Genomic DNA, 22921 nt, shown 5'->3' with positions numbered 1-22921 from the left:
ACTTAATGGAAATCCTGCCATGTTTCTGTTACTGTTAAACTTCTTCCATGCCTGGAATCTATATTCAGTGGTCTGATCTCAAGTTGCTTTCCACCATCTATGTTGGTGTTTTGTAGGAGGTTGACCCCAATGACTTGCCTTCTTAACTGTCTTCACAAGAAGTGTCCAATTTTGTGTTGTTTTTTGATTAATTTCTTCAATAAGTTTGCCTTTGTTTACTTTCAAGTATGGCAACAACCTTGCCGCAGTGGTTACACCGGTTCCCGTGAGATCACCGAAGTTAAGTGCTGTAGGGCGTGGTCGGCACTTGGATGGGTGACCATCCAGGCCGCCATGCGCTGTTGCCATTTTCGAGGTGCACTCAGCCTTGTGATGCCAATTGAGGAGCTACTCGACCGAATAGTAGTGGTTTCAGTCAAGAATACCATCATAACGACCTGGATAGGAATGTGCTGACCCCACGCCCCTCCTATCCGCATCCTCCCCTGAGGATGACATGGCGGTCGGATGGTCCCAGTAGGCCACTCGTGGCCTGAAGATGGAGTTTTTTTTACTTTCCAGTATTCTGGATCCAGCCTTTTAATTTTATTTTGTATTCCCTTTCAGTTTGTTGCGATTGGTCTTATCTTTACTTGTGGCGAGTGCTGATCTGAATCCAAGTATCCTTTATGTATTCTCACGTTCAAAATCTCTCTTGTATTTTTGTTTGTTATATTTATCTATATACAACTATCTGAAACTCTCCCCATATGTTTTTGAGCATTTATCATGTGAGTTTTTGTCCTGGCATTTGGAATTGTGGTGACATAATTTTTAAGTTATTATTTTGACAATAATGTATGAGATGCCCCCATTCATAGCTGGGGGTTTGTGTTCTATGCATGGGCCTGTGATTTGCTTGTGCTTTTTATCTTTGCCTAGGCGTGCACTGGTATCTCCTAATACAATTTTAACATGTCTTTCCGGTATTTTGTTTGTTATTTCTTCCAGGTCCTCCTAAAAGACCTAGACTTCCTGTAGTTTCTTTCTGTTGTGATCATTTGTCAATGCATGTATAATGATGGTTGCATATCTGATGTTTCCTGATTTGAAGGTCATTGGGGAGATCCTTTCTGATACTGAACTGAAATCTATGATGAGGTCTGTAGTTTATTTATGCACGGCAGATCCTGTGTGTAAAATTGTTGTTGTTCCTCTTCTATCAGCAGGTTTTTCGCATTGTATTATACAATTTTCATCTTTGAAGAACATGCATATTAAACTTCCTAGCAGATTAAAACTGTGTGCCAGACCAAGACTCGAACTTGGGAACTTTGCCTTTCGCAAGTGCTCTACCGACTGAGCTACCCAGTACCTTGTCTCCTACCTTCCAAACTTTACAGAAGCTCTCCTGCAAACCTGGCAGAAGTAAAGCTGTGAGGACGGGGCGTGAGTCGCACTTGGGTAGCTCAGTCGGTAGAGCACTTGCCCGCGAAAGGCAAAGGTCCCGAGTTCGAGTCTCGGTCCGCCACACAGGTTTAATCAGCCAGGAAGTTTCATATCAGCACACACTCCGCTGCAGAGTGAAAATCTCATTCTGGAAACATGCATATTACCTGTTACTCCTCGGGTTTATCTTGAAAATTTTGGTATAAATTTCTGTATTATTTCAGAAGACAGTTTCCTTCATTTCTGTGATTGATAATTTAGCAGATAATTGTTTATTATTCAAATCACATTTGATTATTTAATTGGATAGATAAAAATATCTACTCACCAAATGGTGGCAGAACACACACATCAAAGAATGTTGTAATGGGCATGCCTTAGGAGACATTGGCTCATTCTTCAGACAAAAGGGTTGAAGGGGATGGAAGAAGGGTGAAGGAAAAGGACTGGAGAGATCTAGGAAAAGGGGTAGATTTCAGGAAAATCACCCAGAACCATGCATCAGGGGAGACCTACTGTATGGGATGCGAAGGAAAAACTGGTTGTTGGGGACTGCATCAGACTAGATTTGAAAAATTGAGAGCTTAAATGTGGAAGACAGAGTAATAAGCAAGACAGAGATTACTGCTGAAACATCATCCAAGCATTAATAAGAATAAAAGCTAAGTGCATTGTACATAACAGAGGTGGGAGGGGGCAGTGAAAAGTAGACGGAAAAGACAATGAAAGATGTAGAAAACTAAAATGGTGTGAAGCAAAGAGTACTTACAGTGAAGTAATGCTGAGATGGAAGAAATTAACATAAATTAAGCCAGGTGGGTGGCGAGAACTACGGACAAGTTGTAGTGCTAGTTCCCACCTGTGGAGTTCTGAGAAACTGGTGTCTGGGGGAAGAATCCAGATGACGCATGTGGTGAAACAGGCACCATGGTCATGATTGTCATGTTGTAGAGCATGCAACAGGATATTGTGAGTTGCCAGTATGCACCCTCCACTTATCCCAGTTCATCCTAATTGATAATTTGGTGGTAGTCATACTTATGTAGAAGGCTGAACAGTGTTTACGTAATAGCTGGTATATGACGTGTTGTTTTGCAGGTGGCTCTCCCTTTGATAGTATATGTTTTGCCAGTTTCAGGGCTATCATAAGTGGTGGTAGAAGGGTGCATAGGGCAAGTATTGCAGTGGGCTGGGTCACAGGGGTAGGAGCCATAGGGTAGGGAGATGAGTGCAGAAGGAGCATAGGGTCTGACAAGAATGTTGCGGAAGTTGAAAGGACACGGAAAGTTATCCTAGGAGTTGTTGTTGTTGTTGTGGTCTTCAGTCCTGAGACTGGTTTGATGCAGCTCTCCATGCTAATCTATCCTGTCCATGCTCCTTCATCTCCCAGTACCTACTGCAACCTACATCCTTCTGAATCTGCTTAGTGTATTCATCTCTTGGTCTCCCTCTACGATTTTTAGCCTCCACACTGCCCTCTAATGCTAAATTTGTGATCCCTTGATGCCTCAGGACATGTCCTACCAGCCATCCATGTCCATCCTAGGAGTGGTGGGCAAAATTTCAGACAGAATGGATCTCACTTCAGGGCATGATTTTAGAAAGACATGGCCCTGTTGAAGTAGCTGATTAACATATTCCAGGCCAGGATAATACTGAGTCACCAATGATGTACTCCAAAGCTGCTTTTTGGAGGGGTCAGCAGTTCCAGGATTGGATGTGATGGCCTGGAAAATCTGCTTTTTAACTAGGCTGGTGCGGTAATTATGCAATGAAAGCTGAGGTGAGAATGGTGATGTATTGATGTAAAGAGTCTGCATCCGAACAGATACGTTTGCCTTGGATGCCATGGCTGTGTGGGAGGGAACGTTAGACATGGAAAGGATGGAAACTGTCAAAATGTAAGTACTGTTTTTTATTTGTAGGTTTAATGTGGACAAAAGTGTGTAGCTGGCCTTTGGTGAGTATGAGATGAACATCAAGGAAAGTAGCATGGGATTCGGAATAGGACCATGTGAAATTTAATTGGGAGAAGGTATTCAGAGATTCCAGGAATTTTAGCAGGTCAGCCTCACCATGAGTCCATATGGTAAAGATGTCATCAATGTATCTAAACCAAACCAGGGACTGAAGACTTACAGATCCCAGGAAAGCCCCCTCCAAGTGACCTATGAAAAGGTTGGCAAGGGAAGGAGTCATCCTGGTTCCCGTGGCTATACCACTGATTTGTTTGTATGTCTGCCTCTCAAAAGTGAAGTAGTTGTTGGTAGGTACAAAGTTGATTAAGGTGAGTAGGAAGGATGTCATAGGTTTGGGATCAGATGGACGCTGACTGAGGAAATGTTCAGCGGCAAACTGACCATGTACATGGGGGATGTTGGTATAGAGGGAGGTCGCATCAGTGGTGACAAGCAAGGTATGTGGTGGGAGTGGAACAGGCACAGATTTCAGACAATCTGGGAAATGGTTGGTATCTTTGATGTAGGAGGGGAGTCTTTGTACTATGAGTTGCAGGTGTTGAACAACTAAGGCAGATATATAATCAGTGGGTGCTTTGAAGCCAGCTACTATAGGACGACCAGGATGATTGGGTTTGTGGATCTTAGGAAGAAGGTAAAAGGAGGGGATGCATGGTTTGGATGAGGTGATAAGTTCTTTGGATTGAGGTGTTAATCCTTGTGAGGGTCCTGATGTTTAAAGGAGGGACTGCAGGTCAGTTTGGATTACAGGGATGGGATCTTGTTGGCGGACGCTGTATGTAGAGGTGTCAGACAGCTGGCGTAGACATTCACTAACATACTCCTTTTGGTCAAGTACTACAATGGCAAATCCTTTATCTGCTGGGAGGAAAATGATGGAGTCATCAGCTTTTGGGAAACATAGAGCCTGGAGTTCTGCAGAGGACAGGTTACAGTCATGTAGGGATCTGAGGAAGGGTTGTGAAGAAATACTGGATTTGAGGAATTCGTGGAAGGCTTGTAAGGGATGATTTTGAGGTAGTCACAGTGGATCAGGTTGGGATCATGGTCTGAACTGTTAAAGTCAGGGTTAAATGTCAGGTTTGCTGGTGGAAAGGTTTTGTGGTTGGGTTGCAAAGTGATATTTCCAACAGATATTAAGGGTGAAGAAAAGTAGGTCCTTCACCAAAGCAGCATTATCAAACACAGGTTTAGGGCTGAAAGTGAGGACTTTAGATAATACAATTTAGGAGAGGAGAGTGCTTTAGATGACAGGTTAAGGACACTGTACTGTTGAGACTGATTCTTGGGATTATGGGTTATTCTTGTTCTGGGAGGCAGTGGTGAAGGTTGTGTGGTGTTAAGAAGGTTGGCCAAGCTCAGTTTGCAGGAGAAAAGTGGTGGTTGATGGTGTGGCTGTTTAGGGAGCTGCAGAGGGACGGGAAGGGAAATACCACTTTTCAGGTAGTTTACGAGAAGGTGGGATAGCTTTTCGAGATGAAGTCTGGCATGTTGTTGCAGTTCAAAGTTGGCTTGGTGGATGATAACATTCAAGGAAACATAAGGAGCAGATAACTGGTCGATTTTGTAGAAGGAGAGAAGTCTGGTAGAGTGGAAATTTGCTGATGAGGCATATAGGTCAGAGGTTAGACAGGTAAGAGCAAGAGATTGCTGTATTTGAAACTGCAAAAGAGCCTGGAGTGGGGTAGGATTGCATCTAGAAACAGGGACTTCCAATGTTATGCCTTTTGAAGTAACTCCAAGGGACAATCAGGTTTCAAGAAACAGAATGTGGGACCTTAGTTGCGATAGTGCAAAGGTATGTTTTCAAAAAGAATGGGTGTATTGTCAGATGGGATTCACCATGGCAAAAGAGAACAGTTTGGAGAATTAGAAATCATGAGAGTGGAAAAAAATAAATAAGCAGAGGGTGGAAAAGATAGAAAAATGGAAGAAAAGCAAGCAAAAAATTCGTATGGAAATAGAACAAGAGGTAATGAGTGGGCGATCTATATGATATGAAAAAAAAATAAAAGGAAAAAATTGATCGGCAAAGTCGTGAAAACAGATGAAATTTTAGAAACTGGGTAAACAGAAAGTGAAAGTCATAGGAGAAAATGTAAACTACTTAACTTGGCAATTAAAGTGACGTGAGAGATGGCAATAAAAGTCGATAAGATCGGTTTGGCGAAAAACAAATGCACAAAAACGTGAAAAAATGACATATAAACAAGAAAGTGAATGGTGGAAAAAAAAAATAGCTGTCAAATTTGCAAATAAATAGGCGAAAGATGATCGGGAGAAGGCCATGCAGTGCAATGAAATGTAAAGTGTTGTATGCAAATTCGTAAATAGCAATGGAATTTTTATATGCAGTTAAAAGTGGAACCGTCCACGAGCATGGAAATCAGAATTAGAAAAGGTGTAGGGGCAAATTGTTGATTAGTCTTGATGATACACTTAAAGTAGTAAAGGAGTTTCGCTTTTTGGGGAGCAAAATAACTAATGATGGTCGAAGTAGAGAGGACATCAAATGTAGACTGGCAATGGCGAGGAAAGCGTTTCTGAAGAAGAGAAATTTGTTAACATCGAGTATAAATTTAAGTGTCAGGAAGTCGTTTCTGAAAGTATTTGTATGGAGCGTACCCATGTATGGAAGTGAAACATGGATGATAAACAGTTTGGACAAGAAGAGAATAGAAGCTTTCGAAATATGGTGCTACAGAAGAATGCTGAAGATTAGATGGGTAGATCACATAACCAATGACGAGGTATTGAATAGAATTGGTGAGAAGAGGAGTTTGTGGCACAACTTGACAAGAAGAAGGGACCGGTTGGTAGGACATGTTCTGAGGCATCAAGGGATCACAAATTTAGCATTGGAGGGTATCATGGCGGGTAAAAAATCCTAGAGGGAGACCAAGAAATGAATACACTAAGCAGATTCAGAAGAATGTAGGTTGCAGTAAGTACTGGGAGATGAAGAAGCTTGCACAGGATAGAGTAGCATGGGGAGCTGCATCAAACCAGTCTCTGGATTGAAGATCACAACAACAACAACACAGATAAATAAACGGATAGATTAGCTGATAAGGTAGAAAACAGACGACAGTTTGAACAAGACAGCTGCATGGAGTGGCTGCGCAATTAGAGGCACCAAGTCACAGACTGCACAGCCCCTCCTGCCGGAGGTAAGAGTCTTCCCTTGGCCAGGGGTGTGTGTGTATTGTCCTTAGCATAAGTTAGTTTAAGTAGTGTGTAAGTCTAGGGACCGATGACCTCATTAGTTTGGCCCCTTAGGAATTCACACACATTTCAACACATTTTTTTGAACAAGACAGATGACAACAAAGACGGACAAGAGTGTTAAATAAGAAGGAATGATGGCCATTTTGGCTTATTAGCAACAATGAACACAACAATGAAAACAATCAATTATTGACAAAATTATTTAATTGGATAGAAAAAAATCTACTCACCAAGCGGCGGCAGAACACGCTCATAAAAGAATGTTGTAATTGACAAGTTTTTGGAGACATTGGCTCCTTCTTCAGGTGGAAGGGTTGAAGGGGAAGGAAGAAGGGCGAAGGAAAAGGACTGGAGAGGACTAGGAAAAGGGGTAGATTTTGGGAAAGTCAGCCAGAGCCACAGGTCATGGGAGACTTACTGTACAAGATGAGAAGGAAAGAATGATTGCTGGGGACTGCATTGGACAAGATTTGAAAACCTGAGAGCTTAAATGTGGAAGACGGGGTACACAAGTTAATAAGAATAAATAGCTAACTGCATTGTACATAACAGAGGTGGGAGTGTGACGGTGAAAAGTAGATGGAAAAGACAATGAAAGATATAGAAAATTAAATCGGAGTGAAGCAAAGAGTAGTTACCATGAAAAAATGCTGAGACAGAAGAGATTAACATAAATTAAGGCCAGATGGGTGGCGAGAACTAAGGACATGTTTAGTGATAGTTTACAACTGTGGAGTTCTGAGAAACTGGTGACTGCAACCAAATTATCAATTAGGATGAACGGGCATAGGCGGATGGTGTATACTGGCAACTCGCAATATCCTTTTGCAGAGCGTGCTCTACATGACATTTGTGATCATGGCGCCTGTATCACCACATGCGTCTTCTGGATTCTTCCCCCAGACACCAGTTTTTCAGAACTCTGCGGGGGGAACTAGACCTGGTTCTCGCCACAAACCTGGCCTTAATTTATGTTAATTTGTTCCGTTTCAGCATTCCTTCATTGTAACTACTCTTTGCTTCACATCATTTTAGTTTTCTACATCTTTCATTGTCTTTTCCATTCACTTTTCACTGCCCCCCTTCCGTCTCTGTTACGTACAATGCACTTAGCTTTTCATTCTTATTAACTAATTCATGATGTTTTAGTAGCAATCTCTGTCTTGCATATACCCTGTCTTCCATATTTATGCTCTCAGGTTTTCGAATATTGTCCGATGCAGTCCCCAACAATCAGTCTTTCCTTCGCATTCTGTACGGTAGGTCTCCTGTGACCCGCAGTTCTGGCTGACTTTCTCGAAACCTACCCCTTTTCCTAGACCTCTCCAGTCCTTTTCTTTCACCCCTCTTCCTTTCCCTTCAACTCTTCTGCCTGAAGAATGAGCTAACGTCTCCGAAAGCTTGGCAATTACAATGTTCTTATATGTGTGTGTTCTGCCTTGGTGAGTAGATTTTTTATCTATTCAATTAAATAATTTTGTCAATAATTGATTGCCTTCATTGTTATAAATCTCATTTGATGCTGCTTTGCTTTTGTGTCTGATTTGAATTTTTTTCTTTTCTAGAAGAACTGCACTTCTGTTTCTGAACACTTCGTTTTAATGCTTGCCCACATTCGTCTTCCTTTAATTGTCATCCATTCACCATTTTCTCTGGGCGTGGAAATTGGAGAAACTTAATCTGTATACTATATTAAAAATGCAATACCACTGTACTGTTCAATGTTATTGAACTATATACATGTGATAAAATGAAGAGGCATGAAATGCTATGGTAGAAGCCAATCACGAAATTCTTCTTATAATTACTGATCAGTTTTAAAATTTCTAATAAACTTGAAATGTTCCAGAAAATATTATTTTTTTAATCGTATACAACCTGCCAGTAATAATGTGAAGCAGCTGAATGGGTTGAAAATACATAAATCGCCAGGTCCTGATGGGATTCCTATTCGGTTTTACAGAGAGTACTCTACTGCATTGGCTCCTTACTTAGCTTGCATTTGTCGCGAATCTCTTGCCCAACATAAAGTCCTGAGTGACTGGAAAAAAGGGCAGGTGACGCCTGTATATAAGAAGGGTAGAAGGACGGAGCCTCAAAATTACAGACCAATATCCTTAACATCGGTTCGTTGCAGGATTCTCGAACATATTCTCAGTTCGAATATAATGAATTTCCTTGAGACAGAGAAGTTGCTGTCCGTGCATCAGCACGGCTTTAGAAAGCATTGCTCCTGCGAAACGCAACTCGCCCTTTATGCACATGATATCTTGCGAACCATGGAAGAAGGGTATCAGACGGATGCCATATTCCTTGACTTCCAGAAAGCGTTTGACTCGGTGTCCCACTGCAGACTCCTAACTAAGGTACAAGCATATGGGATTGGTTCCCAAGTATGTGAGTGGCTTGAAGACTTCTTAAGTAATAGAACCCAGTATGTTGTCCTCGATGGTGAGTGTTCATCAGAGGTGAGGGTATCATCTGGAGTGCCCCAGGGAAGTGTGGTAGGTCCGCTGTTGTTTCCTATCTACATAAATGATCTTTTGGATAGGGTGTATAGCAATGTGCGGCTGTTTGCTGATGATGCTGTGGGGTACTGGAAGGTGTCGTCGTTGAGTAACTGTAGGAGGATACAAGATGACTTGGACGGGATTTGTGATTGGTTTAAAGAATGGCAGCTAACTCTAAATATAGATAAATGTAAATTAATCCAGACGAATAGGAAAAAGAATCCTGTAATGTTTGGATACTCCGTTAGTAGTGTAGAGCTTGACACAGTCACGTCGATTAAATATTTGGGCATAACATTGCAGAGCGATATGAAGTGGAACAAGCATGTAATGGTAGTTGTGGGGAAGGCGGATGGTCGCCTTCGGTTCATTGGTAGAATCTGTAAAGTAGACCGCTTGTAGAACGCTGGTGCGACCTATTCTTGAGTACTGCTTGAGCATTTGGGATCCCTATCAGGTTGGATTGAGGGAGGACATAGAAGCAATTCAGAGGCGGGCTGCTAGATTTGTTACTGGTAGGTTTGATCATCACACGAGTCTTACGGAAATGCTTCAGGATATACCAGCAGGATAATTTTTCTTGACTAAATTTGCCAACACTTCACATTAGGTCTTGTGTTGCTTTATCTGTGGGGATTCCTTTATGAAAGATAACTCCCACAAGGGGAAGGCCTGAGCCATGGTCAACCGATTCAGCTCATATTTGGCAGGCTGTTTGTGTGCTATTTGAAACAAAAGGCTCTAAAATATTTGGGCTCAACACCTCCCCATTTCTGAGAAAATCACCCCTAAAGATCAGTACATGCAGCTGACTCAAAATTGATGGGGTCAATAGATAATTGAAAATAGAGCATTTTTCATTATCATTTATGAGAATCCACAAACAAATATTTTTCTAGAAATTGAGGAAAGAAGCTTACCTAACCTTAAGATACATGCTGGTGAATGAAAGTGCCACTGGCGCAATGACTGAGGCATTTGGATGGGGAGTGAGGAACTCATGTCTGATTCCCAAATGAATTCTGTCACTTTTTTTTACATGTATTTTTCCAGAATCAAATAAGGTAGAAAGAGGGTTAATAAGGTAAGCAAATAAATTTCTTGAATGGCTTTGATTAGTAAAGAATTAAAAATTTAATCCAGATTGCCTTACAATGGATCTTTCACTCATTCTGTTACGTCCTCAGTATTCAGTATATTCACCATTGACCACTTACAGCGGAATAGGTCTGAACATTAAATATACAATTAACAATAACTTTACAGTAAAGGTTTTACAATTTAATTCCCTTTCTTTTAGGAATATTCTTATATACTAATGTCAATGATTATTTCAAAATGTTCTGTTATCTTATAAAATGGGTGTTTGAGTAACCAATCATAAATCTTACATTTGAAAATATTACTGGTCAGTGGCCGAGTGGATGCTGGAAGTTTGAAGAGTTTTAAACTCATTATTTTGTGTGAGTTTTGCAGTCTTTGTGAGTCTGTGTCTTGGTATGTCGAAGTCCAGTTTGCCTCTGGTGTTCTGGGGATGTATGTTCTCTCTGGTCTCAAACTCATTTAAGTTGCTTTTGACATAAAGCAGTGCTGTGTAGATGTATAGATTCACAACAGTTAATATCGTGTGCTTGATAATGAGGGGGTGGCAGTGTTCCTTGGGCTTAACTTTGCTCATTATTCTGATTACTTTTTTTGAATTTTCAGAATTTCACTGACAAAGCAAGAATGTCCCCATAACAATATGCCGTAGGAAATGTGTGATTGAAAGAGGCCAAAATATACCACCTTTAGATACTCATCAGTGACTACATCTGTCAATCTCCAAATGAGATAACACACTTTTGCTATTCTCTTGCAGATATGGCCAATGTGTTCCTCCCAGTTTAATTTTGAATCAATGTGGAAACCTAACAATTTTACTGATTTGCTTTCTACAGCTGTAGTTAAACCCAGAATTAGTTCTTGTGTTTTATCAGGATTACACAGGAGTTCATTAGAAGAAAACCAATCCATTACTAGTTCTAGTTTTTCCTGTGTTGCCTGATGCAGTTCTGTTGTGTCATGGTGTGTATTGAGCAATGTTGTATCATCTGCATAACACACAATTGAATTTGCTCCTACATGGTAAGGTAAGTCATTAATTGCAATGATGAACAGAAAAGGACCTAGGACCGAGCCCTGAGGCACTCCAGTCCGAACTTCCTTCAGCGAGGAGGATCTATTTTTAATTGATACAAACTGTCTCCTCTTACTTAAGTATAATTTGATTACATCTAAAAATGGTTTGTGTATGCCATAAAATTCCAGTTTTGCAAGTAGGGTGTTAGATGGTATGCAGTCGAAGGCTTTGCTAAGATCACAAAGTACAACTGATACTAGATCCTTATTTTCGAATGCAGTTAACACTTGGTTAACAACTTCAGTGACAGCAGTAGTGGTATTTTTACCACGTTCATATGCAAACTGTCTGTTGGAGAGGAGATCATGCTTTTCAAAATAGTTATTTAGTTGACTGTACATTAGATATTCAAAAACTTTGGAGAAAATTGGGACAATAGAAACTGGTCGATAGTTTTGGGGCAGATGCTTATCTCCCTTTTTAAAGACTGGTATCACTTTAGCAGTTTTGAGTGCATCTGGGAAAACTCCAGATTCTAAACACATATTAAAAATGAAAGAAAGAGGTTGACAGATAAGGTGTATTATTTTTTCATTACATAGCTAGAAAACCAATAACAGTCCATACTTTCGGAGTTGGTGAACCTTGCCACAGCTTTACAATATCCTCTGGGGTGACAACATTCCAGTGGAAAGTATACCTCCTATGGGGCACAGCACCAAGATGATCTAGTGCACAAGTGCCAGTTTTTCAGCTCACTCACTTAGGTTAGGAAGTAATTATTTACTTCTTCTGGGAGCAGCATTGCATCTTGTGTATGGGTTTATGAATTACACTGGTTGATGATATCCCACGCTGCTTTACATTTGTTGGCAGCACTTTCAACGTAATGTTCTCATGCCTGTTTTTTGGCCAAGGACAGTTTGTCTTTGTAGATTTTTTTACATTTTAGATAAGCTCTATAAGAAGTATTATCTAGCTCAGGTCCTTGTTTACAAGAATTTTTATATATTCTGTACAGTCTGAGCATCTCCTCCCTGTCCGCCCCGGTAGCTGAGTGGTCAGCGTGACAGACTGTCAATACTAAGAGCTCGGGTTCGATTCCCGGCTGGGTCGGAAATTTTCTCCGCTCAGGGACTGGGTGTTGTGTTGTCCTAATCATCATCATTTCATCCCCATCGACGCGCAGGTCGCCGAAGTGGCGTCAAATCGAAAGACCTGCACCAGGCGAACGGTCTACCCGACAGGAGGCCCTAGCCACACGACATTTCCATTTATCTCCTCCCTAGTGAGAGCTAGCTCATCTGTATACCATTTTAGCAACAACATGAATGGTATTTGGCATAAAAACACTCAAAGCAAATATACTCATGGCATCCATAACATCTAATAACTGCAATATTTGTGTAACTATATTGTTCCTTCTAAAGATTCGGTGAAAAACAGACTTGGTTTACATTTAAACAGACATATAATAACATTGCCTGATAAATTGGTGCTTACAGTTGATCATGCTATGAATTATTATTGCATCTGTGCAGTTGGGCAATTCCCTCTGGGTTTCTAGAAAAAGCAGAGCAATTTTGAACCACCAAAATAAAATTCTGTCCTGTGCCGTCTGCACAGTTGGCTGGGTGTGGCCCCTCATGACTGATTTGCAGCAGTCTTATTCAGAATTGTTTTCGTACAACAAGGCTTAAAATTTTAGTTCTTTCATTAGTAATGTTGTTTGAGGAATTTATGTGCCTACCTTGTTATTATTCCCTATTGATTTATGCATCTTATTAACCCTCGTATTCCTATCTCTTTTGGTATTAAAAAAAAAGGGGGGGGGGGCGACAGTCTTTGTTTGAAAACTGAACTCAGGTGTTCTCCATACCCTAGTCAAACGCCTTGGTTGCTATGCCAGTGGTGCTTTTGTTCACTAGTATTTATCCTGGGGATACATAAAGGGCAGAATTAATAATTTCTTTCCTTGATTTCTGGGAAAATACACATTTGCAAACCTCATTTATGACAATGAAAACTGCTCCATTTCCAGTTATCTATTGATCTCATCAATTTTGAGCAGATTGCACATCAAGAAATTTAAGGGTTAAGGGTGGTTTCCTCAAAAATAAAATCAGAGGGGTGTTGAGCCAGACTATCTTAGTCTTTCGATTTCAGGTTGTATACAAACAAGTTGCCAAATTTGTTAGCCATGCCTGAGGCATTCCCTTTTTCAGAGGATGTTAACAAGTTCTGCTCTGTTAAATGAGGCAACATTCTATTGCAGCCCATTTTATCAAGATGAACTTTTCCACTTCAGTTATTTCCAAGTGGTTTTCACAAATGCACAACAAGTCTACTGAAATTCCATCTATGTTTTCATTTTCTTGTCTGCAAAAGTCAAGTTTGTCCTTTTCCATTACTGACACATCTGATTTTTTGTTGGAAGATACTAAATGCAATTTCTTTAATACCCCTGGCTTTGTTAAAGCTATATTTTTTCCATAGTAGGTGTTTCAAATCCAACTATATTTATTTTTCTGCTCTCATTTGTATGAATTTACCATAAAAAGACACAGGGAACACACTGGGATAAGACTGATATTGCTTTAGCTGGACAATGCTTCTTGGAATTAGTTATGCAAGTGGCCACTTACCAGAAGCATTTAGATGCAACTGAGTGGGGGGGGATGAAGCATCACTCACATCCGTACCACGTCACTGGAAACGAACTTCACACTAATGTGAAACAGGGGGTGGGGAGTGAGGATTATGTATGTGCATTGTCGTGATAGAAGGCATGTGTAGTACTGGATGGGGAGCAGAGAAGAGGACAGGCAGATGGAGGACAGGTCCTAATGATGGTTGAAGCCAAGGGAGTTACAGGAACAAAGGATATACTGTAAGGAGAGTCCCTACCTGTGCACTTCAGAGAAGCTGGTGTTGGTGGGAAGAATCCAGATGGCACAGGCTGTGAGGCGGTCATTAAAGTGAATCACATTGTGTTGAGTGGCGTTCTTGGAACTGGCTGGTCCAGCTGTCTCCTAGCCACATACTGGCAGTGATCATACATGCCATACATGCAGACAGACAGCTTGTTAGTAGTCATATCCATGTTGAACGCAGCATAATGGGTGCGACTACATTTCTTGATTTCATATATGCTTAAACAGGCAGCCCTGCCCTTAATGGGCAAGGAGATGCCCATGGCGGAACTGGAGTAGATAATAGTATAAGGATATATGGAACACCACTCAACACCATGTGCTTTATTTTAACGACTGTTTCACAGACTTTGCCATCTGGATTCTTCCCATCAACACCAGCTTTTATGGATGGCGCAGGTGGAAACTCTGCCTACAACATATCTTTCATTCCCATAAGCCCTGCCTGGACACAACCTCCATTACTTTCTGGCCTCTACCTGACTCCATTCCCTCCTGTGCTCCCACTCCAGTACTTCACATCTTCTTTCCTACCAATTCACATATGTAATTCTTGCCCTTTCTCTATTCAGACACAGTTGCAGTCAAACCTTAGTGCCCAAAGACGACAGTGGCCATATGGTTGCAAATTGTGATGGCTGGAATGTGTGTCTTTTCTGATCCTGATGAAATTTAAAGTCCAAAAGGTGAAAAGTTCTGGCATACTTTTTCATTCAAAATAATTGTGTATCAATTTATGTTCAACTAGTGCTAATGGTTTTGTGAATACTGAAGTTTAACAAAACTAATAAGTGTCCATATTTACTGATACATTCCTGAAACTAAATATTAAAACTTAACTTTTGTCATAAATGTTGTTGCAGCAGATTTTCTTATTGTAACACACTTTTATCTCATAGGTACAGATATGATAATATTGCTATAGCTGTAAAGGCACTACAATTAAACTTCTGCAACTCAAAATTGCAAACAAGTCATATGAGTAGTTTTTTAATAATGAGACATTCTTACGCATTACAGTTGCCAAAGGAATCTTGTCACCACCAATTTTCACGACAGAAATAAATACATTAAACTCTTGATCACAGAATCAAGTTATTTTGGATGAATTAAATTCAATTTCAATATTAAAGGTGAAGTTGTGTGAAACAAATCTAATATTTACAATTAATGACCTGGAATCCATTGGATGCCTGTGTCTGCAATTATCATTGAACATTAAAATTCAAGAAAGTCGCAAAATCTGTAATTTATTGCAGATCTAGATTTCAACTATAACATGGTTATCATTGTTTCATTACCAAAGAGTGAGTCAGGTCACAATGTGACAAGCATAAAGTAAGATAAAATGGTACTAGCCTTTACGTAGTAGACATAAAATGACTGACTGCTGTCCTCCTTGAATTTGCTTATGTATAATTACCTTACAGTGCTCACTTCTGTAGAGCTACTTTCAGACAGATTAAAGTTAAAGCATATCTTAATAGTTTGTGAAAGTATTTGGACATAATTTTTAATTTGAATGCTTTACAAAGGTTGGTCAGTATTTTCCTTTTTCTGTTTCTTTTTGTAGGAGTTAGGTATCTGTGTTTGTTGTTAATCATGTGCGTAGGAATGAGATCAACCAGACATATTTTGATCCTGTTCTTAACTTTTAACTTAGCCTTAACTTATGACTTTTTCAATATTTTAACAGGTGAGTTCATGATAAAATTTTTAAGTATCCTAAACTTTAGCTCAGTATCACCCACAACACCCACCAGTTGTGCTATGTTATGATACGTTTAGCAAACACGCACACCAGAGTAGTAATGTTACATGCTGATCAATTAAAGCAGCTTAAAATTTTTGTCACATATGAAGAAATAAAGGAAATATAGTGACAGGAGTGTAATAAGGGAAGCATGATGATTTAAGTGAAATGACGGTTGCTCTTGGAAAGTAATTAGTAGTTTACAACTAAGCATCTGGCTGTACTCGGAGCCACCACTCCCCACAATGCCAGTTGAACATTGTTTGAGAGCAGTGCTAAAAAGAGGTGTTGAACTCTTATAAAATAATGATTAATTGGTCTGATTATGAGCTTAATGGCTGCTTGCTGATAGTCAAATATCACGTTCCATCACATTTGAGATCAAACTAGAGGAGTGTGGGCAGCCAGTTATTCATTGGGATATTAACTCCTGTGAATTTTAGATGTTTACAACAGCAGCTTCTGGATCAGGTCAACACATTTCTACATAACTTGTAGATTACTTAAGCTAATGTTATCTTCACCTTAATCTAGAGGCTGTACTGCAACAAGCATGTCACTTCAGGGTTTCCTGGTATTATGAACAGACTGGGGTGTCGAGTGGATGAGCTATGAAATTCACACCTCCAATATTGTACGCAAAAGTAATTTTAATATAAACTATGCATTGATATCCTGGGTTCAGAAGAGATCTTTAAATTCTGGGTTCGACAGGTTGTTGGCAGACATTAGGCAGGAAACTGAAAATCTCTAAGTATTGAAAACTAAAGAAAGAGGGTACCTTATTAACCAGAACCTCTATAATTTATCAGAATTTTGGGTTTAGTGGTGTGAATTTAGTTCATACTTCACTGTTATATAGATGACAATAGTGAAAAGTTAAATAAAACGTTAGTTTGTTAGTTTGACCTATTAAATGAGAACAGCTCTGTGTGTGTGTGTGTGTGTGTGTGTGTGTGTGTGTGTGTGTGTGTGTGTCTACACACATCATAAGGACCAAAAGCAACAAAATCAGCGGAAACACACTACTTGCTATGAAAATGGGATATGTCTCATTCTCAAGATTTTGAACAAATTTAGATATTGACATGCATCACATGACAGTGAGATCAGTTATATGGATTATTCTGAAAGAGACTGTACTTAAAAAAAAAAATTTTAACTTTTAAAAAAACATTTTAAAGTAGCGCTGCAATTGTGATGTGCGTAGGCAAGTAGTACAGACATAACTGTTGTTTCTCACAGGGAAAGTTTATATGAACTGCCTACAGCCTGTATATTTTCAAAATATAACATTTCATCAGTTTTACTGGGCAGACTAGCAGCAGTGGTAAAATACTGGCTTCTTAACTGTCAAAGTAAATTTCAAACTTTAATAATCCTAGTCAAAAACGTCTGTGGCTCTATTAATCATTCAAAGGAAACTCTAGGATGATAGTTTTATTAATAGTTTTATGATTATTTTCTCCATCCCTTCTGAAAACTGATACAATGTGGAGTTCCTGAAGGCCCTTGCTGTTGAGCAAATGGTGAGACCCTAAAACATTGCTGACTAATTTTAGACATCTAATATTATGGAGCCAACCTCTCGGGTGTCACTGAGTCATTTTCTACCGAATTTTTTTTCTTGGATGCTAATCCAGTAATGTATGATGGAGAACCATTTGCAGTTAAGAAAAGTAACAGTGATACTGGCTGACTGGAGCTTTCACTGTGATCAAGAAGTGTCCTTAGATGAGGCAGATGGTGCAGCATTATGATGAATGCAAAAATCCAGGTTTGAATATCCATCCGACACAAAATTTTATTCTGTCAGCAATGCCAGTTTTGCTCAACACTTGTAAATGTAGTGTACAAATCAGAAAAATTTTAGGTGTAATGGTTATCCAGTCAAACAGCAGCTACATTTTTGGAGATCCTGTCTTAAAGATTTGGGCCATTGGCCTCCAGTGCATGGAGACAATACCATATGTATGTGAGTTGTGCCTGTGTGAATGTGTTTTTTATTTTTGACACAGGACTTTGTCAAAAGTTTGTTATATAACAGCAGTCTTTTCAATGTGACTATTGGCAGCTCAACGCCTCCTCTATGTGGTAACCAGCACATTTTGAATTCATACCTCCATTTGCAAACAGAGGAACATTGTCTCATTTTTATGGATACTAGAATACTTTTAAGTGCAAGGAACATAATTAGCAGTTAGCACAAAGCACAATAACAACAACAAATGAATCGTGTGAAGCTGTTCACTGAGCTCTAATTTTATGTGCGAAAGTATCACTGTCAAGAAGAACTTAAAAATGGAACATTGAGGGATAAAGGTAATGAATAGCTATATGTGGATGATGGAAGAAATATTATTCCAGCCACTGTGATGAGATGCAGTGGCACCTCGACCTGAAATTTAACTAGAGCACTGACAAAGATTTGTAGTTATCTCATGCAGACAGCACACTTAACTTTCCTGCAAAGACTTTGCGCTTTACTTTCAGTGCATCTTGTTTTATTAAATTAACTCACCAGACAACAACCACTAGCATAGCCCTGAGGTTCTGCTCTATTTTAGATGTGAGTGAAATGAATATGATGTTAAAAACGCCATGTTGTTGAAGTTTCATCCTAAATTACTAGAGTGATGGCATTAATGTGTGGCTGAATGTCTCATATATTGTTCTACCAAGAACAAGCAAGCACATATATCTAATAAATCAGTTTGCAGTACTGTATTAAATCATTAACTCTGTATTTCTTCTAGGTGCCTTCCTGTGTCAAGGCAAAATATTGTGTGTGTGCTATTGAATTTTAAGTTTCTATTTTATCCTGTTTGAACACAGTCAGGGCAACACCCTGTAAATTGTTATGGTTGGCATTTGTGCACTGAACATACAGGTCACCACTGAACAACTGTATGTGTGTTAAAACTGTAGTAAGAAGGACAAAATAAAATAAAATATTTCCTAAATATTTGATTCCCAGTGGATAGAGAATCTGTGCTAAATGTTAATAACTGGCATTTGGAATAGGTAAGTGCTTTCAGGCATATCATCAGATGTAGTGTGCTACAGTGAAATAGTGTGCTAACTACTTTTGGCTGCATGCACATAATCTCACTGATGACTCAGTACACTGTAGAACATGAAAGGTAACTTGTACAAAGTATTAAATTAAATTTTGGTTGTTCTCCCTTAAATCTCACTCAAACTGCTTGCGTACAGACTTTCTTGTTTACATTCATTAAATACTGACATTAAAGATATTAACAGAGAGCAGTCATTGCAATTATTGGAAAGTACACTGAGAATATATAGAAAATCTGTCAGACTGTCAAGAGAGGTAAACAGAGACTTTGGAGAATAATATGAAAAATGCATTATGAAAAAAGATAAAAATAGAAATAATAAAAGAAGCATTTTTTGATATTTGAAGAGCAGAACCAACAATAACACATCCATTTTGAGGGAAAGAAGTGACTCTCATTCAGAACACGAGAACCAATATTACATAATTTATTTAAAATTTAGAGGTAACAGTTTGGTGGGAGATTTAATAAAATGAGGTTTTGTTTTACAATTATTCTTTTTTTCCCTCAGACAGCAGCTATGGCAGATTGTGGTGGCTTTCGTGTGCTGCCAGCAGCACTATTTTTCCCAGTTCATTATAACTCATGGCAGATGTACTTCTCAGAGGAGGATGCAAACACAACACTTGCCAAGCTGGAAACAGCGTATGCTGTTCATGTATGGAACAAGCTAAGCAGAATCAGCCGCAAAACACTCCCTCACTCTGCTTATGCCAAGATTGCACGTGTGAACTGTCCTGATGCCTATGAAAGTGCACTTGACGGCTTTTGAAAATGTTTTCTGTGATAAGTGACAAAAAAACTGGACTTTTAATCAAAGAATGTGAACAGCATTGAGAAACACTTGTACTTTATTAACTGCAGGTTTTAGTTATTTATTTAATTTATTTTTTAAGAATTTTCAATGAGAGTATGGCCAAAGCTCAATATATTTATTATTTCCTAAGATAGTTATAAGTAACTATGAAAAGTTACTATTTTCCCATACCAGTACCGAATTTACCCTTATAAGGGCTTTACTTTTATATGATGATTCAGTCAGTCATTTCATTTTAAATTTTAGTGTCCACTATGATTAAAACCACATTAGAAACCATGAAGCTGTGATTAATTTTCATAAACTTTTAGCAGTTGCAGAGGATGTTATCATTGTAGCAACACTTGTGAAAAATTTGTTAATTGTGATTCTTCAGCTTTTCAATACACTAAAAGTCAAGATTGGTATTTCTGAGAAATCAAGATAAATGGGCAGAGCCTCTAAAATATCATACAGCATCTCAACAATAGATATGAGAGTCACAATTATTGTTAGGGCTAGAACTATTCTCTCGAAGAGTCCACCAACATTTTTTTAAACAAGTGAATTTTTTCACTGACTTGCTGTAACACATTGGAAATTTGTTTAATATTGTATTTAAATTAATATAAGCACATGCAACAGTCTTTTAGAAAAAGAAAAACACCAACAGCATATTGTTTTACATTTAATAAGGTTGTACCCGTTTAACAGTCCTATGACTTACCTTAAATTGCAGCTTTATATTTATAATCATGATCACTTAGTGGAAAAAAGAACAAAAAAGCCAGACAGTATGCACTGTACACTATAAATGTGATGCTTCACATAAACAGTACAAGCTTACATTATTACTTTAACTTTCTTTTTTTCTGCAATAGGAGGGATTTATTGATTCCCTATGAAGTTAGTTTTTTCCCTATGAAACTTGAGACATTTCAAAAGGCTCATGTTTTCATCTAGATAGCCACTAATTGTAACAAAAGTACATCATTCAATAAAAAAAATACATAAATGTATCTCCTATCCTTGTGCAAGGTATTTGATTTGATGCCACTTTCTGTGGTAATTTCAGTGCTTATATTATTGTCTGATAAGGTGGATTAACTACACATTGTTATGATTTGCTTATTGATGAGATAAAGTGGTCGGCTGTTTGTCATTTTAAATGTGAAGATGTTATTAATTCAATAAGGAATTACAACTAGCTTTTGTTGTATACATATAGAGTGAAGTGCTGTGTATGCAAATGATTTTTACTGGTATAATAATTCTTAAATTTCCTGGAGACATTAACTGTGTTAACAGAATTTAAACCTTAGTGCTTATCTCCCTTCTAAAAAAAATACAATTATGAAGTAATTTGATATTAAAATTTGCTAAAAGAAAGTGTGGTGCTGGTGTTATCAGCTACTTTACTATTATGTAGGCCCTTTCATTGTTACTATATGTGCTCAATTTTCCTGATTCAGTGTGGAGTAAAGCTTTGGTTAACTAATTTTAAAGCTGATGATGTGCACCTTTTCACCAAGAACTGTCATCCACTAGACAACCATTCATGTACATAACTATTTCTGAAACTGGACAGGAGCTGTATCAGAAGATGAGGATAAGGTGTATGTTTTACATGACACAATCATGTTACAGTTTAACAATTAATGCCTCAAATCTCCACTGATACAGGTCCAGTACCTTTCAGCCCCAGATACTCCTGTTTGTAGGACTAGGCATAAAATTTCATTTTTAATGACTTGCATCAGTTACTTCTTCTGTCAATCTGCGATATAATATATGTCTCATAGAACATCTGACAGGAAGACAAGGTTTTTTGTACGCCTAAATACCATTTACTAATGAAAACATCACAGTACCTTAGCAATGATACTGAACTGGGATTGTAAACAGGAACTGATCTAATTTCATCAGAGAGTTATTCTGCAATGTTAGGATAATAAAACTTTTTATTTTTCATTGTTGTTAATTAATGATCATGTTAAGAAATGTAGTCAACTGGAAAAAGCACTGTGTATGTGATTCTGAAGGCCAATTTGTAGTCTCTTCTTAGAATGAAAGTGTTATATATTTTGTCTGCTTTCAAGGGGAAAAAACTATACTAAAATAATGCCATGTATGACTATTTTGTATGAATCCTAGAAAATGTTGCCAATTTAAAACAAAATGTTACGGCATTCATATCAAGTAATGCTGCCTTACAGAATTTATATTTTGTAGATTTTGGTGCACTGATACCAGTATTTAGGGCTCATATTTTGTGAAAACCTACAGAAAAGGACGATTTATTTGTCTGCCATACTTGCAAATTCCTAAAATAAATAAATAAAGAAATAAAAAAAACCTAAAAATTTCAAATTTTTGAATCTCCTTCCCTCCCATTTTCTTTTTCCCGGACAGAAGTAGCTCTCTGATCAAAAGTAACGCATTTTCAAATTGTATGAAATGAAATGAACTGTATAACAACAGTAATCAAGAAATTTCTGTTACAGCCCCTCGCATGTCTTGGAGACCTAAAGCCACTTGTTGTTTAAGTGTCTTGGACTACTACTGTACTTGGAACCATTAAATATGAGGGTTGTGATAAATCCTATTGACTTCTCTGTTCTTTTTACCAATCTAATATCAGTTGCAAACACTTTGATCATGATAACCTAAAGTTTTGTGTAGTGATTTAACAGCCCTTATCGCTACAACATAAATGCTTGAAATAATGAATCTAGTTTTATACCATTCACGTTTCTTATTTCCACTCTATCAGCTGCCATCATGTGACTGAAGTTTGGACTCTTGGTTTCATTTTTAGGAATAATGCATAACATTTAGTGAAACAGAACTACATTTCATTCACAGTGACACTGTAAGCACTGCTGAATTTCTTTCTCATGCATTTCTTAATAAAGTCTTTTGAAACAACTGAGATATCTGTGTCAAAGCATGAGGTCAAAATACCTTGACTCAGATAACTAGTTTTGCATAAGTTATTTAACTAATGTTAATTAAAACTTGAATAAAAATTGAGTTCTCATTTTCAAGAAGAGTTGTTGAGCAGATGTACATAATTATAGGGATGAATTTCT

General features: G+C 38.4%; 1 protein-coding gene and 1 pseudogene across 3 annotated transcripts in view; both read left to right on the top strand.

The window, feature by feature from the left end:
• LOC124594795 (lactosylceramide 4-alpha-galactosyltransferase-like) overlaps positions 1 to 22162 on the top strand; it is a 463646-nt gene extending 441484 nt beyond the window's left edge. For all 3 annotated transcript variants that reach the window (XM_047133215.1, XM_047133214.1, XM_047133216.1), the window contains one exon: positions 19545 to 22162. In XM_047133215.1, coding sequence (XP_046989171.1) covers positions 19545 to 19805 — 261 coding nt within the window. In that variant the 3' untranslated portion in view covers positions 19806 to 22162. The remainder of the gene's footprint in view (positions 1 to 19544) is intronic.
• Positions 230 to 347, top strand: LOC124597219 (annotated as a pseudogene).
• Positions 22163 to 22921: the final 759 nt, after the last annotated feature.

Source organism: Schistocerca americana, chromosome 2, assembly GCF_021461395.2.
Source record: "Schistocerca americana isolate TAMUIC-IGC-003095 chromosome 2, iqSchAmer2.1, whole genome shotgun sequence".
Lineage (NCBI taxonomy): Eukaryota > Metazoa > Arthropoda > Insecta > Orthoptera > Acrididae > Schistocerca > Schistocerca americana.
Note: the sequence above shows the minus strand (reverse complement) of the source record. Positions and strands in the feature narration are given on the sequence as shown.